The sequence below is a fragment of the Struthio camelus genome, chromosome 16 (assembly GCF_040807025.1).
Source record: "Struthio camelus isolate bStrCam1 chromosome 16, bStrCam1.hap1, whole genome shotgun sequence".
Lineage (NCBI taxonomy): Eukaryota > Metazoa > Chordata > Aves > Struthioniformes > Struthionidae > Struthio > Struthio camelus.
The window spans coordinates 15,632,037-15,650,145 of NC_090957.1; the positions used below are offsets into that span (position 1 = coordinate 15,632,037).

An 18,109-nucleotide genomic window follows, 5' to 3' on the forward strand; every position below is an offset into this window, starting at 1 on the left:
TGGGCAGTGGGAGCTAGTGATGGGGAATGGCATACCTTATGGTATTATGTGCAACACACTTGTAAATACTCCTTTAGGCATCTTGCATATACAGACCTGATTTTAACCTGCCTTTTAAGAAAGGTGAGCCCCGATATCTAAAATGCACGTGCTTTTTTCTGAGTTCAAAGAACATTTGGAGAATTCTAAGTTGCTCTGCCTGTTCTGAGTACTGCTGGTCTACTTCGGAAATAAACACAAGAAAAAAGCTGTACGTCTCCTAATCTACTAGGAGGAAGGAACTCGGGAGAGGAAAGTGATGCCAGATTTCTTCCCCCCCTCCAAAAAAAAAAAACCACAAAAAACCCCACCAAAAGCTAGATATAAGAATGAAAGTCAATTTTTGGACTGTTGATTGAATGAGCAAAAAATCAACAGTTCTCTAAACATAGTACATGGGACACTGGTATGATTGTGCACTTGCCTTTCTTTAAGAACCGTGTAATGACCAAACCCTTGATCAGTTAAAGAAGTGCTTATGAAAAATATGATCATACTTTATATCTTCCTGTCATTTCTACAGGCCATTTTTATAAAAGCATCTTTCACTTGAGTTTTACCCGTTAAGATGGCATAATTTTTAAAAGTGCCTCTGTAATTGCCATTAATGTCCTGTTCCGAAAATGAGTTTAGTCGCAATATGAGAGGAAAAAACAAATCACACAGATTTGATTTGGAGCACAACTTTCAAGAGCAATTAAGACAACCAAACAGCAAATGTGGGAATGTCAGTGAGAAAACAACTTTGAATGTGGATGTGTGCATACTTTTTATTTAGGAGCTGTTTGGCTTTCATTGCTGTCTTTATGTAAAGAACTTGCTTCAGCACATTCTATGTGAAAGCCTTAACCAGAAAACATGCATGAAAGTTGTGCTCCTTATTCTCATTTTAGCCGTAAGTAGTAAAGCTTCACTTCCCACCAGCTCTGGAGAAACATGAGATTTTCTGGGGGAGAAGAAGGGTGGAGGGGGGAACCTAAAGACCTTGATGTTAGCTAACCAGCAAGCATTGGTTGAAGTGCAAAACATGATCTTTCTTTCTCCCTCCACAGAGTTGAAAGATCTACTGACCAAGTAATCAAGCCAGTCAACGTGGAAGCACTGTCAAAGTGGGTTGGGAAGATACCCGCTGATGTTCTGCAAGATATGCCGGTGATCGCACCCATGTTAGCAAAGCTGGGCTATGATCCGTATGCCAATCCACCAAATTATGGAAAGCCAGACCAAAAAGTTCTGGAAAACACAAGGAGGGTAAGGTGTTCTTGTGTGTTTAAATTTAATTGTTGACCAACTGGAAGTGAGCTGTAGAGTTGACGATTCTGGGTCCATTTGGAATTTGGGTCCATTTCTAATACTTTTTAATACTTAGCAATACCTTTCCCCTGCCACTGCAGGGCAGGGAGAATACTGTAGGATCCTGAGCACTGAAGGGTCCAGCTCCTGTTGCTTGCCTTCTGTTGCTTTGTCGTCTTTCCCCTGACTTCAGACTTGAGCTGTGTTCTTTGCTGTGTGTAACTGAACCTCTTAAGAATTATCCAGAGAGCTGGGGAGTCAGTCCTGGAAAAAAGCTAGCTGATTGGCCTGGTCAGCAAGCTTGATTCATGAGCTCAGCTTTTTATGCAAGTGGTTGGCAGAAGCTCTGTCACAAAATTGTGCTCCAAATACTTGAGAGAATTTGAAAAGTGACCCATGGAAAATGGCCTAAGATGATCAAAATGTCAGACTTCCAGTTCTTTGCTGTCCTTTTTAGAATAAACAAAAGATGGAGCAAGGTCTGGTGCTGATTAACCTAAACATGAGGATTTTAGTGTGTCTAAATTTAATGTTGTTAGAATTTGAGTAGTTAGGCTATACAACTGTTTATCCCTGGAGGTATCCATTGAAAAGCTTAGTACCATTGTTTGCAATAAGGATAATTCACTTCTGCTCTTTTGAGAATGTATACTTTATTAAAAGAAGGTGACTTTTACTGATGCAGCAAGTCGTTATTGGAAAAACTGAACAAAACAATTTGAAAGGTCTGTCTTTCCCAAGCCTTCTCATATTAAAAACTGGTTGGTATCCTTTGCTAATGGGTAGATACAGAAAGTTTTTTTTTTTTTTTTTCCCTCTCATTGGTAAAGTTTCTAAACATTTTGCATTATTTCTTTTGAAGAGCCCTCCCTGAGAAACTTGCATTAAACAGCTGATTAATGTGTTGAAGGATGGCAGGTTGACTTTATTTTAATAACTGTCAGCTCAGCATGGAAAAACATGTCAGCTACCCTTTCTAGCAAGGGTAGTGTTTAGTATTTTATAGGTTTCCTGGTACTTCTTGCTCTAAGTCTCACAAATGAGCTGACTTTTCTGAACAATTCCACCTGACTTTAAAAAAAAAAAAAAAAAAAAAAAAAAGTTCAATACTGCTTCACTAAGACTTGAAAACAAAGATCCTCGTGTACTCCTCAGTACATGCTGGAAAAAAGTGACTCAGATCCAAATTTGTATTCTAAAGCAGTAATTTAAGCTTGGTTATCTCTTACTGATACAATTTAAGTAAGTGTGGTCACCTTCCTGAGGCTTCTACCTCTGCAGCTCAGGCCAGCTCAGTCTTTGGGTTCTAAAAATTAGATCAATTTCAGTCACTTACTGTTGAGTGACTTCTTGAAATCTATTTCTGTTTAAAATGCAAGAGAAGTTTGAGTAATGTACAAAGCCCCAAGCACACCTTAAAAATTAAAACCTACTTTAAACGCTTACAGTGTTATTGAGGGTTTTCACAAGTTTGCTTTGAAGCATAATCTGTTTGTTTATCTGGGTTAAAAATAGTAATGAAAAACCAGAGGCTATTTAAAAAAAAGAAAAAGCCGTTATTTAACAAACATAGGGAACACTTGTTAATATTCTGACTGTTATTTTATACTAATATTTTTACTTAAAATTTTCTTGAGACTTGGACTGTAATTGTGGTGGTGTTTGTAGTACATATTTTGCTAAAGAAAAGAGGCCAGGGAAAATGACTTTTGCATATACGGTTTGTAGGGATAAAATGAGGGAGAAGATGTCCTGAGTTAAGATTAAAATCCAGGAAGTGAGAGAAATAGACAGCTTAACTCCCAAACTTAGCATATTCCTTTTGAAAATGTTGAAACATGAAGCTTTCAAAATGACACATACCCCAAGGAGCCATTACAAACTCGAACACTGACTTGAGCCATCGTTTGAATTTGGATGCTCTAAATTCCTCCCCAGTCACTTTGCTTTGTTTTTTTCCTGGCTGAGTCTGGGCAAATTCCTGCTCAGCACCTCTGGGCCCTCTGTCTTTCTCTTGTCAAGGAGATTGTCAAAGCATTGATGTCCTGACTTCCTGGGAGTTCAAGATTTGAAAGCTTCCCAACTCCCAGACCAGTTTGCTGCTTGGGTTGCTTAATTCTCAGGGCAGCAGACTCATCAGCCTCTCTGGAAGTGTCGAATTTCACGGCTGTCGTGTATCTTGCATAGTAAACTGCCAAAGAGCTGGCCACTGAGCTTGGCCTTAAACCAAATAAGTTTTGCAATAAGTATTATTCTGGTTGGTGATCAGTTGGAACTGATTAATTTCTGAAAAAGGCTTTGCCCCCCCCCCCCCATTTTTTTTGTGGAGGAGGGAAGGGGACAGATTTAAAAACACTCTGTATTCCAGGTGGTTTTAAAAAAAATCTTGATTTAAAAAAAAAAAACCCATCATGGATCGCATGTGCTCCTCAGAATTTCTCCTTCTTTCTCAAAGCATATGCTGATTTACTTATTGCTACTGTAGCTTGGAGAAGAGGACACTTCTCAAAACTGATTTTTAAGTTCTTGACCTTTGTTTTCCAGCCTTTGGGAACTTTGAGCTAGACAAAAGTTATCCTTAAGTATGTTATTGCATGCTCTCTTAGCTGGTAGATTTATAAACTCCTTCTGAACTACCTTTGTTCCTGCCGTCTCTTATTTCTTCACCTGGAATAGTCTTTGTTTTGTACAGATTTGTGTGCTGCATATATTGTAGGAGTCAAAGCTGTTCAGATAAAATCTTTCCAAATTTGTAATTCATTACATAATTAAGAGTACATATTAATCTTGCATGTAACTGTTTATTGCTTCACTTCGCGCATTGGAAGCTATTCTGTTATACTTGTATTTGTGCTCTCTGAGAACTTTAGAAGTCTAAACTTAATCTGTTTTCAATGAATAAGATTTGAGTTCTGTGTTCAGTTTAAACTGAACTGTATTGGGTTAGTGTTGTAACCCCTTGGAGTGACTGACTAACTTGAAATAATTATCTGATGTTAGCTTAACTCTTCTAGAGTCATAATTTTGGTGTTTGGCATGAGCTAGCACTTAAAATGACAGAAGCTACACCAGGCTGGCAAATGGAAAGCAGTAGTATTGGGGAGCAGGACTGTGGTTTTTGGGGTGGGTGGGGTTGTTCAGTTTTAGGGGGTTGGTGGGGAGTGGTATGTAATGCTGACTTAAACTGATTCTGGAAGACATGACAACAGGGTGGAAGACCAACTCCACTGAAATTTCTGGCTGGAGAGATTCTGACTCCACCTAAAGATGGAACAACATGGTATGATCTAGTTCATAGCTATCAGATGTTTTGTTTTGTAAATACATAATTCTCTCTCTGTGACAGTGAGTTCATGTTTTATATGAGTAAAAGCACTTTTATATGGTACATACGGAAACATAAGAATAGGTGGAATGAAGATGTGAAAAGTAGTCGGGGTGCAAACAAACTCCTAGTTAGAAAGCCTCTCTTCAATGCAGACAGTTTGACATTTTCACAAAAGTTTGTGACGGGAAGTTTTTTTGTACTCCCCATTGTAGGAGACTGTTTTGAAGAGATTCCAAACAATGTTGAAACAGTGAGATGCCTGTGTTTTAGTACGTTGTGCTTAAATACTGCTTGTATAACAGCATTTATACTAACCCTATGGAGCAAGATCTGTCACTTACTGGGAAGACTACAAATTAGACCAATGCTCTATTAGAGCAATGAAAATACTGGCCAGCAACTTCAAAGCTGCTACTGTTAGTCCCTAATGTAAGAGGCGAATGACGTAAAGGTATCTAAAACGTGGTATGGCTAGCACTGGAGATAAAATGGAAAGGAATGGCTAACATGGTGCAAAATATTAGCTTCCTTTAAGCATTCCAACCAGTTTAGTCCTCTACTTCCTCCCACTCTTCTTTTCCCCCTGCCCCACCAGTGACTTGCGTATGTACTGCTTTATATATTTCTTTTGCTTTTGTCTTGGAAACAAAATGATGATTCACACTATCTAAAGTACAGTGCTTGAAGAAGGATTTCTGTATAAGTGTAGGTAATTCAAGGAAGATCATAATCTCTGCTGGATTTGGGTTTTTCACTTTAATGTTACCCCTCGCTGGCACCAAAACAGTTAGTTTGCTTTTTCATGCTCCTGTAACAGAGCACAAAATAAGCTGCAACTGGTGTGTGTTTGTTTTGTCATGTTAGTTCTGGCTTTGTTTTTTGAAGTAATGGAGCCTAAAGCTTACTTCATCTCTTCTTGCATTGGTCTCCCAGCGCTATGTGGCATTGTGGATTAAGTCATCTCTAACAATATCTGCCCTGGTGGAGTACAAATCTAACACAAGTATAGCAGAGATATCTTTGTTCTCAAAGACAAAGCCATTTACTTCTTGTTTATCTATGTTATGTTAGGCCTGACGACATTATCCTTTGTGATTTTTTTTTTTGATTGTCTCAGATAAGGAATATAGAGCAAACGGGACAGGGTCTGGATAGCGTGGCACTGTTCAGATCTCTCTGCGCGTGGCCTCATCAAGAGGCAACTGGCAGTTTTGCAGTGGCTGATGACTTGTGCTCGCTTATGCTTTTCTTGTAAGTGGATCTGTTGATGGTCCATTCACTTTATTAAAATGACTGCAAGAGTCCCTTCCTTACAGGTACATAAGTAATTTCTTTTGCCCTAAAGTTGTAGCAAATTCTACAGCCTGAACATAAAGGAGAGGAACTTCGTGTAACTAAAATGAGTTGTCTTCTGTAAATGAAGCAGAAGTTAATTAAATCATTCAACTCTAAAATGGTAGCCCAATTTCTATGTAATGAAATACGAAAAAAGAGTTCACACTTGAAGTGTCCGATATATCCTTATCGATGTTGTGAGCTTGTGTAAAAGTGTATGTCAGCAGTTTAATAGAATGTGCCAAAAGCTGGAGATGGCTTATAACCTTAAAACTCTGACTTATGCCCAGTAGAAACTGGCTTATTCTTATGCTCCAATTGGCTATGTAGCTTTCTTTCACATCTGTAGCATATTACATAAGACTTTCCTTGGCACACGCTTCCCACTAAATGAGTTTGTAGGCAAGGAATACATATTCCAGTCAGTTCTTTTGAATCCTTCATGAAGTTACAATCCTTGCCCTGGAGATCGAGAGACGGAAATGTACAAAACTACGGAAAAAGCTTGGATTTGCATCGTGACTGTGGGGGTTCTTCTAATCACTTCTGAAAGCTGAATTTACCTCTGTCTTATGTTCTGTTGATAATGTTTTCTCCAGTAACGGCTAGAGGGGAAAAACAGAGCTCTGTTAACTCTTCTGTTTCATACCCATATTAGATTTGGAGGAAATGTCTCCTGCTGTTAAGAGTCAAGACTTCCAGGATAATCATGGTTTCAGGACCTAATATGTATTTGAGGTTTAAATGGAGAAATGATCTGTGATAATGGGTGTGAAACATGCCTGTACTATTGCATGAGAATAATTGTGTTGTCAAAGATGTGTAATTGTAGAGGTATGCTGTAATGATAGACTGCTCAAGTAGCCTGGAAGAAAGGCTATGCCTCTCTGTTTAAGCTATTTAACGTAAGTTAAGCATGAAGGCGTTTGGCTGTCTGGGTGTTTTCTTAGATACTTAAAATAATTTTAAAAGCTTTTTTTAATATCTTGTGACTACCAACAAGATAGAGACTTTATCGGTGTCCCTGTGAGACTTTGTGCTTAAGGGAGGGTGGAGTCTCTCAACTGCGTTGTTTTTCTCCAGAGCTGCTGATATGGCTATTGTATGTATAAAATATCTTTCTTTGTATACCAGCTATGCATACGTATCGCTACTAGAATAATGAGTTATTAATGAACAAGATACAAAACTAGGTATGGCTGCAACATATCTTTTGGTAGACGTTCAGTGGCCTGTCTAAAAAATGTGCTTTGTGTCGTTCCTACTGGATAAATATTTGCATATCAGATGTCTCCATTCTTGGTAGTTCCAGCAAGGAGGTGAAGAACTATCTAAGCCTTGCGAGCTGCCTTAAAAGTTAAGGAAAGCCAGAAAGAGCAAGATTAGGGCACCTCCACGTAATCTTCAGTGAAGGATTATTTCCAGGAAGGAACTTTGTTCCTTAACTTTGTCCACCAAGAAAAAGGAATATTGGCAAATAAGCATTGACAGCTTTGTAATCTGGATCTTTGATGTTTTGAAAATCTAATGAGCGCAAGTACACTTATTTGCAGGCCAAATTCTAGACAGAAAGACCCATTATCTTATTGTACTGGATCTAACCAAATATAACGTGACCTTTTTAAAAAAAAAAAAAAAGAGCTTGAAAGTGGCTGAAAATAAGTGCTTTCATCTTCTGCAGAGATGAATTATAGGTTGCACTTATTACACTTTTTATGATTAAATTTTCTTTATGTGTTCGTAAGGATTTTTGTCAGATAGCTGGATGTGAAACTTTTTTCTGATTCCTTTTGAGAAAAAACATGCATTTAGTTTAAGAACTTTTTAAACAGCTTGAATAGCACCAACTCTGAATAACAAAACTACACAGGCTACTTAAGATCTTATATATTTTTCTTTTCCTTTGGAAATCCATTTGGTCTTGCAAAATAATTCTCCTAGCGATGATAAACACAATTTCTGCTCAGTTTCCCTAAATTCTTGCCTAGACCGGAAATCATTCCAGTATCTTCCTTTTGCCTCTCTACTGCCACTCGCCAAATAACGTGTTTTAGACTTAGAAACGGTTCAGAAAAGAATTTTGAATCTGAAACCTCTTAACTTCTTTGGCTGCAGATGGAGGCATTGTTTTTGTTTTTGAATCTTTGGGTTGTAGCAGATCCCTGGCCTTTGAGTCAAGAGAGACCCCTTACCGTTTTTGGAACTACTTTAAACCAGTTTGTGTGCAGTCCTAATCTTGACAAAACCATTATTCTAGCTAATGTTAGCTTTCAACCAGAATTATGCATGACTGCTTTTTAAACCTAATCTAAATGCAGCCTCTCTGGCCAGTCATTGGTTAGATTGTGCCTTTGTAAATTGTGGTGTGGCTTAATTTTAAATATATACTTATATATGTATAAGCTGTATATACAAATATTTTGTTATACTAATTCTGTAACTTTATAATTCAGTCAGAAAGGTGCAGCAAGAGTAAATAACTCTAATATATTACTAAATTATTAGAGTTCTGAGCTGTCCAGAACAATTGCATTTAAGCTCAAAGGCAGTTATTAAACAGAGTAAAACTTAAACTTTGCATCACACAGGTTTAAAAATTAAGTAGTGAAATGAAAATGAGCCGTCTGAGTTGTCATCAGACGTAGAAGAGGAGAGAGGCTGTGATGTCAAATGTTGAACTGTGGATATATAATGAGGAACATATGCTTTTCATTACTGTGCAAAGCAAAATTACTACTGTGTAATTTTCCTGCTCTGAGGTGGTTATTTCTCCCCCTAAAGATTTCAGTGTTTTCTAGAAGATGTTTTAAAATACAGCAAATATTTCTGTGGCTTAAAGATACACTGTAGCTGAAATTGCAAGAGTTGTTGATGATGCAAATAACCAGGTGTTTGTAAAAGATGAACAATTGCCTGTACTACTTTCTTTCTATGAAAATAAGTCTTCTGAAGTTATTGCAGGTCATGCATGTGGGTTGGGACTACTCAATCAGCCATATAAAGTTTTCTGAAATATATCAGAGAGGGAGAACTTTAGATAGGCTTAAATGCTCATGGCAGTGTTACTAATTTTATATAGGTAGGCTCTTGCTCATAATCAGTTACTCAGTATTTGAATTGGCTTAAGTGAGCCAATGAGTAGGTTCAGTTGGGTATGGACATGGTATCAGCATTTAAGCATTTCAGAAACACTTGATTTGATTACCTTGCTAACATGAAAAATTAACACTTTAACTATATTTATCTTTGAACTCTGGCTGGATTAAGCCTGTACATTGTTTTTTATGAACTAATAACTTGCATGGATCTCTCTTCTTTTTTTTCTGTAGAATGAATTTCAATGTGAATGTAATATTTTATGCCCTGAGGCATTTTCTTATTTTTTTTGGATATGATGTTAGTTTGGGTTTTTTTCTCCTTTTTAAATGTTACTGATGAATGAATATCCTTGACTATCCAGTACTAATGGTTATTAGGAGTAAATGCTGTTGCTACAAAGGGCATTACAATTCTAGGGTTTTTAGAGCAGAGAAATATATGTGAAGTATACTATAAAAATTAGATCAAATCGTAATTGCAGGAGAAGGATGGAGAAACAGGCTTCCAGAGAGACAAAGCTGGTTTTGATCACTTTGGTTATGGACCAGTTACAAAGTAGCAAGGTCATAAAAATTACTGTCTTTAAAAATGCCCCAAAAAGGGTTACAGTGATTTACCAAGAAAACCTGAAGAAGCCTGTCTATTTCTTCCAATATCAGTACTAATCTAATAAAACATGCTGGTTGGTGATGTGTGTGGTTCCTCCTTGCTCCCGGGAATCTTGCTTAGGTTGTGCTATAGCGTTTTCAATGGAGTGATGCTGTTGATATGCAACTCATATCTGCTCTCTAGAAACGGTCTGCATTTTAATGGCTTGGTTAAAAGCTGAAAATATGAAATAACTCTCCTTCATTTATAAGTATTTATAGTACATCCAGGATCGAATAAACCTCTCACTGAATTTTTGACCAGTGTGACTTTCATTAAGGTTACCATGGGAATGACAGTGCCCCCTTGCTGAGCGTAAATGAGAGCTGTGCCTATTGTTTTTCTCTTTTAACTAATAACATGAAATATCAAAATAAATAGCGTTCCGCAATGTGTGTATAATAGTTCTTACTCTTGTGTTGTGTTTCAGTAAAGCCTTATTGTTTGGATACGTTTAGCCTGGTGATAAAGACTAAGGAGAGCTGCCAGTGTCTTAGTCTGTTCAACATGAGTCATATGGTTTAATGCTGCAGGCCTGCCCTGGGGTGAGGTGTTGCACAGACAAGATATTCCTGGCAGACTCAGTCGCACTGGCAGGCCGCTGCACTATATTGACAAAATGGATACTTTATATTCCAATGCTTTATTCATAGGAAGGCCGAGAAAATGTATGATGTTAAGAAGTATCCCTTAACTTCCTGAATCTTCTTCCTTTGACGTCATTTGCAAACCAGAGATTGTAACTGATTGAGGATTTAGAGGAGCTCCATTTCCATGTTATGACTTTATTGGGTTTTTTCTATCTAGGTTTGTGTTCTTTGGTTCTATATGATTATGGCTAGGCAAGACAGCACACAGTCCATGACATTAAGATGTTTGGTCTTTGTTTCAGTAGAGAGGATGGCAAAACTTTCTAGTCTACTTTGCCAAAAAAAAGAAGAAATCAGTCATGTGGAATACAATTTTGTCATTGGAATGCATTCCAGTTTCATGTCAGAAGCAAACAGCTTTTTAAGAGTATCCTCTAGAGAGAAGACACTACATTGCCAACTTATTTCCTAATTGGCCAGATAGTAGAAACGCTTGTTTGGTGTGGCTCTTGCTATGTCTGAGAATATTTATTGCTTGCTCTTTCTCCAAACAGTGTTTGTTTCGAAAGTAACGCTATACTCCAAAAGATTGGAAGGCATGGTAATGACAACCTTTCATGACATAAGGCTGGTAATGAGACTACAGATGTAGAAATTCATACTCGTTAGAGTTGCTGACTGTAACTTTGAGACCTGCTAGAAGAGGATAGTACCTGCTTTGCCGAAGTAGGAAAGATTACTTGAAGCTTTTTACTATCCATGTCCAGTGTGGTATTTCCATATTCCTACAGACCTCTTCTATACTAATACATGAAGCTATTAAACCGTGTGCCTACTGATGCCTACATCAGGAAACTAGTATCCCAGTGTCTCTTCTCGTTTCTGTAAATGAAAAGCAAATTAATGACCAAGGGTTATGAAAACAATAAAGACGACTTGCACTTCATCTGCCCCATGTTCTCCCTCCAGGAGCTGGAGGTTTTAAGCGTGATCACAGCCTGTGAGGGGAGAAGTTCAGTGCCTTATCTGACCCAGTATGTCTTCCTCTGAGCAACTCAAGGCCTGGCAGAGGACTTCAGGAAATAGCTAGTAGTGCTCTGCACCTATTCCAGTGACATCTGTGTGACTTTGTGTTAAAGCAAATGTATAAACTTTCCTGTTACCTAGTTGGTGTAGTTTTCAGGTAAGTAAATAAGCTCTAGGGATAGAAAGAGATGCTGACACTGCTTTAGCATTGGTTATCTTAACAGAATTTAAACCTAAAGCTATTAGGTTTTTTCAGACTCTTTGTAGTTTTGTCACCTGCATAAACTGTTATCAAAGCTAACAAGTATGACAACATAGTAAGGTAGGATCAATTGTCAAAGTATAATACTTCTGTTTGCATAAATGATACATATTTTGTATGTGGCAAATAGGAGGCATCAGAAAACATTGTATTATGTGACGTATGTTAAGTCTGTAAAATGTAAGACAAATGGTTGTGAACTGCAAGTTGTTTGACTGGCTGATGTATTCTGACACAGTCTGAGATCATGACAGGTAGCGCTTTTGGTAAACTTTAAATGAAGACACTCTTAATTTAAAAACTGTAATAGAGCCCTAAGAAAATTTAATTTATTGATGTTAAACCTGTTGCTTTATATTTTATATGTAACTTAGTGTGTATTATTATAACTCTATTCTAGTGTATTTAATCATGCTGTAAAACTTTAAGTATAGTGAATTAATTACACAGGACTTAATTCATGAATCATTCGTAACTTGAGCAAGCTTGAAATGTAATACAAGTTATATAGTTTTATTCTGACCTTGTTTGCACTGAAATGCTATTAAATGCTCTTTCCAAACGTTGCCATCTGTCTTGAGTAAAGAGCAAGCCTGGGAATGAGGATAAAGCTGTAGAACTACTTCAGACTCTACTAGACCTTGTGAATAAAACTTTGCTTTTACAAATGGGTTGTGTGCAATTTAGAAAACTCCCAGGTAGATCTGATTTAGCATTACTGGACACTAATAGCCCAAACTAATCCATTTTTTGCTTAATAGGCTCTTTAGTTTTTCAAACACTAGTGAATGCTTGTCTTGAATAGTAAATTTTTGCTTTGGTTTGTTTTTTTTCCAGGTCTATAAAGGTGAATTTCAACTTCCTGACTTTCTTAAAGAAGTGCCACAGGTACGGTATTGGATTACTTTCCTTTTTGCAGATGTAGCAGCGATATAATAAACCACTTCATAAATTTCATTTTCTGTTTGATTATAAGAGAATAAGTGACCAACAGTTTGCCATGAAATAAAATCTCCACCACTGTTGCTTTTACACTCAAAAACTCAAAAGAGGCTTTGGATTTATGTGCAACTTTAGCATTAGAAGTAAGGTGCCCCTAAACCCAAGCTGGTTGAAGGCTACGTCAGACTATGCTGTGAAGCGCGAAGAAAGTTTGATTTTGTATTTTGCTATGTAGACCCAATTGCGAAGCTTGTATGTTGTTTGTAGAGAAGCTTTATCTTTTGTTACCTTGTACTGAAAGGCTTAAAGCAAGTATATTACAGATGGTATAAATGTTCAGACTTTGACCAAAGATAATGACAGGTTTTTGGAAAGAAATACTTCTGTATCTGGCAAAACAAAACATGTCAGCCATGGATAGTGATCCTGTGTTGGTTTAATAATCAAGTGAGCTATTAAACTTCAGATTGTAATGAGAATCTGTACTTTGGTACCCTTTGAATGCTATTAATTTTCATCAGGTACCTAGGGGACCTCACCTTTGCAATAGGGGTAGAAAAAGCAAAATTCCAGGCTGGAACTGTTCTCTTAAATTGTAGCATCTCTTGGCCCCCGAGCTTTGTGAACGCATAGGAGGCGTGCTTCCAGGCCTAGGCCCTCTTCTCACGTAGACACAGTGGAAAGGGTTTGGGCCATAACCACTTACTGATTTATGGATACAGTAGTTCCATCTAGATGAGGGCATCTTGTGCTGCATGAGCGGCTCTTTCTGTGCCTCTCCTGAATGTAGTGGAGCAGACAGGATGGACTTGCCCCATGGAACTTCCAGGGGCTTTTTGTGTGTGTCCGTCTTAATAGTCTTTCACTAATAGTGAAATTAGTTCTCCATACTGACTTTGCAGATTTAAGCTTAAAGTGAATGTATGTTGCTCTGCTAGTCTAGCTGAGAAAAATCATCTTGAGGAATTTACTTTATTGGTTAAATAATGTTTTAGATGAGTAAGTGAAGCATGTAGTAATTGCTCTTGAGTAGCTCTTCCCTGAGAAAACACGACTAGGCTCATAGAAACATAGACCTTTGCAGGCTGTATAGCTGCTAAATGTGTAAATGTTGTCTTCTGTGTTCTGCTTTGATAGAGGCAGGGAATGGCTCATCGCTGTTACTGTCTCAGGGTGTGTTCAAGTAAAGCTAAGTTTAAAAACATATATATATATTTTTTTTTTTCCTCCAGTTTGTCCTACATAAAGCACTGTTGAGTTGGGAGGAGAAGCATTTTGGGGGTCCTCTGTATCCAGGATGTATTATCTCTGCAACTAGAAGAACAAGGAGCACCTTCCTCTCCCATTAGCTTTAATAGAAGCTATGGGTGGCCAAGCCTTTAGTTACCCATGTTAGATTTTTTTTGTTGCTGTTATTTTATGCTTTGGAAAAACTTCAATTGTAGAGCTTCCTTCAGCTGCCTAAAAAGCAGTAGGAAGCTTTATTTCTTTTTTCAAGGGCTGGAGGCCATCACCATTCTTTGTTCATGTTTTGTTCTGTTTGGTAGCTCGTCCTTTTGGGTAGGAGGGGTATCTCCCTACTGGCCAGGCTTCATTTTGACCAGTGTCAGTGCAGGATAACGCTATTTAGGGGAGGCTACTTTAGTGCAGTTTGCAAACGAATTAGTGGGCAAAGGAGTACACCGAAGTGGTAACTTACAGCGTTAACTGTGGCCAAACATGCCAGTACTTTAGGCAAAAGAGGAAAAGATCACATGCTTCCATCCAGGTTTCTGAAAATCTTATAAAACAGCTAGAAGCGGCCAAGTTATTTAGGGTGTTTGTCTTACTTATTTCTACTTTATTTCCCATCATTAATGCTACTTGCACAGTACAGAAGTTTATTTTGAATATAAATATAAGTAGCATATCAAGTATTAAATCATTTGCAGCATCTTCCCTTAAAATGAAAAAAATAAAAAAACCCAACAGGCACAGTGTTCTTAATTTTGGATCTCCAATATTAAAGAAAGACTCTCTGAGTGTGACTTTTGTTAGATGTAGACATTCAAGGAAACACAGCAGAATCTACCATATGCAAACAAATGTTTTTGACTTATTCCATCCATTCTAATGAAAATTAGTTATTAAAAAGGAAAACTGGTTTCTTCTGTTCCAGCCAAAGAAGACAGTAGAAAGGAAGTCCCGTGGCAAGATAAAATGAACATGGATCAGTAATGTAGACTAGCTCTAGTGTCTGTCTCATGTTTTCAGAGCATAGCTTTTTGCTGTGGACACCAAATCTTTCTGATAAATCTTTGTGTTTTCTCTAATGTGGGCTTTGCTCTTTTTCTGATTGTTTGCCTGCTCTCGCCCTTCACACGGTTAGTACTCATGCTTTGCAAGTTGTGCTCAGCTAATAGAAAACCATTAAGAACCTGACACCACGCAGCTAAACGTGCTGTTGCTCACAGTATTGTTCACTCTGGAGTGCTGGCCAAAATGCCTATGCAGCTTAAAGGCAAGAAAACTATTTAAATGTGTGCTGCTTAAAAGTTTTCGTTAGCAAATTGTATTGAGAAGGTGTGCTGCAGTTATTTCATAATGCTTTCAAATGCAGTTATTGTGGTTATTTCAAGAGCATCTACAACATAACAGTTAATTTTGCCGCGTATGTGGCTGCAAATATAGGCTGTGTCAGAACACAAAGTTAAATATTGCTGATTAGGATTTCTGGAACATGCAGGGAGATGAGCTGTCTTGAAAGCCTAGCGCTTTGTGTATAGATAGTGTTCTAGAAACTAAATGATCCTTGATCTATGTGAAATAGCTGTTAGTTGAGTTATAACGTTTGTATTTTGTGATTACCTTGCGATATGTCAAAGGATTTTGGTCCATTTTCTAACAAATGTCCTCTTGCAATCCATATGATGGGTAGGTTTCGAAATGGGACTCCTCTAAATGTAAGAGGAGCAGGATTTATACAATTAGGTGAATACTTGTAATCATACTAAGTTAACTCTGAGCAGATCTATCCAAGATCTTCTAAAAAGCAAAAATAGGCTTTGCAATGGTAACAGAATGTTTCTGACACGATAAATACTGAAGTTGGAGTTGAAATTGCTTCTATTTAACTGGTCTGCTTCAGTATTACAGATTAAAAGTAACCTAACACAACCAATCAACTAAATGGCTTTGAGTGCTAATGTTGGTGCTGATAATGATATCTTTAACGTAAAAATAGCTAATTTCAATTTAACTATTTACTTAACAGACTGAACCTATGGAATAGAAGATACAGTGGATATTTCTTGCACAGAAGGTAATAAAAGAGAGCATGCGGTTCTGCCGAATTGCTCTTCTTAATTTAGTGAAGGTGATAGTTGCTCCATTTCTCATTTTAAACTTATATAACTTCATGCAAGATTCTGGGTAAGAAAAACATGACGACACAGATCTTGATTCAGAATCTGTAAAAACCACATTGAGGTAAGCTATAGTGTTTCGAGCTACGAAAGCATAGGTTATATATCATTTTAGAATTACTGTACAGTTCTAAATGGCACATCTCAAATTTGCAGTATTGTCTGTAGTATTTGATTGTCAATGCTATTAGAGCCTGAAATTGAAAGGAGTACATAACTATTCTACTGTTCAGCCAGGCATTCAGCCAACATACTAAGACTTTAATGTTTTCTTTCGATTATAAATCGGTCCTACTTTTGAGAAAGAGGAAATGGCTGAAGACGAACTGATGTGTATCACTTGCTTTTTGTGTGTACCATAGCTGCTATTTTCAATACAACTGTATTTTAGTTGTTGAATTAACAATGGCAAGACCGTGGATTGAATTCAGTAAATCCTGGACTAACTTAACAAGTGGTATAAGAACTACTGTACTAGTCCATGTTTTGACTTGTCAGCCGTTCTATCAAATGTCCTAGGTTCACAACAAAAGATGCAAAATGCGTCCAATTTAAATACAGCCAAAAGCAACATGCCATAGAAATATAGCCAAAATATATCTCTCTAGACATAGAGTTCTATACATATAGCCATAAATATAGCCAAAAGCACCATATCATTATTTCTGCTGGGTATGAAAGTATTCCAAAGATTATTTTTTGACCTAATTCAGAAATAGGGAAACCATAATCTCTTCATGTAGTCAGTGTTAAAATGACTAAAACCTATTTCATGATGCCTGTTATTTCCTTGAATAAACTGGAAAATATTTCTATGTAATGCTGCTATTCAAGTTCTGAGGTAGCAAAATGACAATGTTAACTTCCTGGCAGTAACCACAACAGGTACACTGTAATGAGAGACACTTTTAGCGTGTAAATGCAGCCCACTTTTACAAGTATTTTTAATATAAATGGAAATCCAGATTTTTTTTTTCACATGTAAGTTGACCTTTAGGAGTAAGCCTAATGATAAACCCTGTAGAAGGTACCCACTTTCCTTAGAGGAAAGGTCTTTTTGGCATTGTAGTTAGTCCTGAGAATGACTTTGCACCTACTGAGATACCATGATGCATTGCTATTTGTAATTCTATAATGTTATAAAAGCTTAAAAAGAAAGCACAAATGTAACTTTATTTTTCTCTTTCTCTAGAAAGACTGCTGCCTTTTTCAATAGAAATGATGCTATACGAACTGTCCTACAGAGATCAGTAACTGCTCTTGGCCTGCCTTTTCGTGTTTTGGTTTTTTTTTTCCAGAATTTTCGCCCCAGTTTCTTTGATACTGTGTCTTTTTTGTTCAAGATTTTGTTATTGTGAAAGCATGTAAACCTGTTTAAAAGGCAGTGGGGGGGGGGGGGACCTACATTGATGTTAATGTAGTACTGTATTACACTAACACAACTATTTTAGGGTTTTTAAAAAATGCAAAGCAACAGCTGTCTCAAATTGCTCGTCTGTCTATCTAAATTCCAAACTTCAGTCTTTAAGGTGGTTTTATTTTTCCTGTAACAGTTGGGTTTTAAATGTATGAATCTTTCAGAAGTGGTCTGTGCTTGTCCTAAGGATTTCTGGTGGAACAGTTGTCTGTTTTATTGACATGTGGAAATTGTTAAGTATCTTTTATTTAAAAAAAAGAGATGTTGATAAATTACATGTATAATTACAGTTTAATGATCTTTTGTATTTTATTTTTCAAAATAAATGCTTTAAATGTGATTTTTTTTTTCTTTTTGGGTTAATGCATTTGCCTTTGCGTTGAGATTTAAATAATTAAAGATACTGTGGCATTGCTCAGATGAAAGATGTAATGTCCTGGGTCTGGATCTCGCTTTAAGGTTTGCTGTCAAATGCATTTTGTTTAATCCTCTCTAGTAGCTGGCTGCGGGGACACGAAGGAACTGGAGTATCCTGCGAAGGGGGGGTAGAAGCAGTAAGGTGGGGGCGGCGCTTGGTTTGGTTTTCCTGGATTTGTTCCTCAACAGCAATGCCGTCGAGACAGGTGAAGGCTGGAGGGGGAGGGATGGGCAGAATTTCGGCTGAAAAATGTCCCTGCCTGTTCCTCCGAGAGCGCAGCGGACGCCGTATCCTGTCTTGCGGTCCTG

At 37.4% G+C, this 18,109-nt stretch overlaps 1 protein-coding gene across 14 annotated transcripts in view; it reads left to right on the forward strand.

Annotated features, from left to right (window-relative positions):
* Positions 1–17,723, forward strand: part of TPST1 (tyrosylprotein sulfotransferase 1) — a 39,292-nt gene extending 21,569 nt beyond the window's left edge. For 5 of the 14 annotated variants that reach the window (XR_011134813.1, XR_011134818.1, XR_011134811.1 and 2 more), the window contains 5 exons: positions 1,092–1,290; positions 12,458–12,508; positions 14,721–14,780; positions 15,816–15,863; positions 17,159–17,723. Coding sequence is in view for 6 of the 14 variants with exons in the window: in XM_068909699.1 (XP_068765800.1) it covers positions 1,092–1,290; positions 12,458–12,508; positions 15,816–15,833 (268 nt within the window). In the remaining 8 variants the exon portion in view is untranslated. The remainder of the gene's footprint in view (positions 1–1,091; positions 1,291–12,457; positions 12,509–14,720; positions 14,781–15,815; positions 15,864–17,158) is intronic. The other 9 variants (XM_068909699.1, XM_068909702.1, XM_068909703.1 and 6 more) reach the window with 5 other exon arrangements.
* Positions 17,724–18,109: the final 386 nt, after the last annotated feature.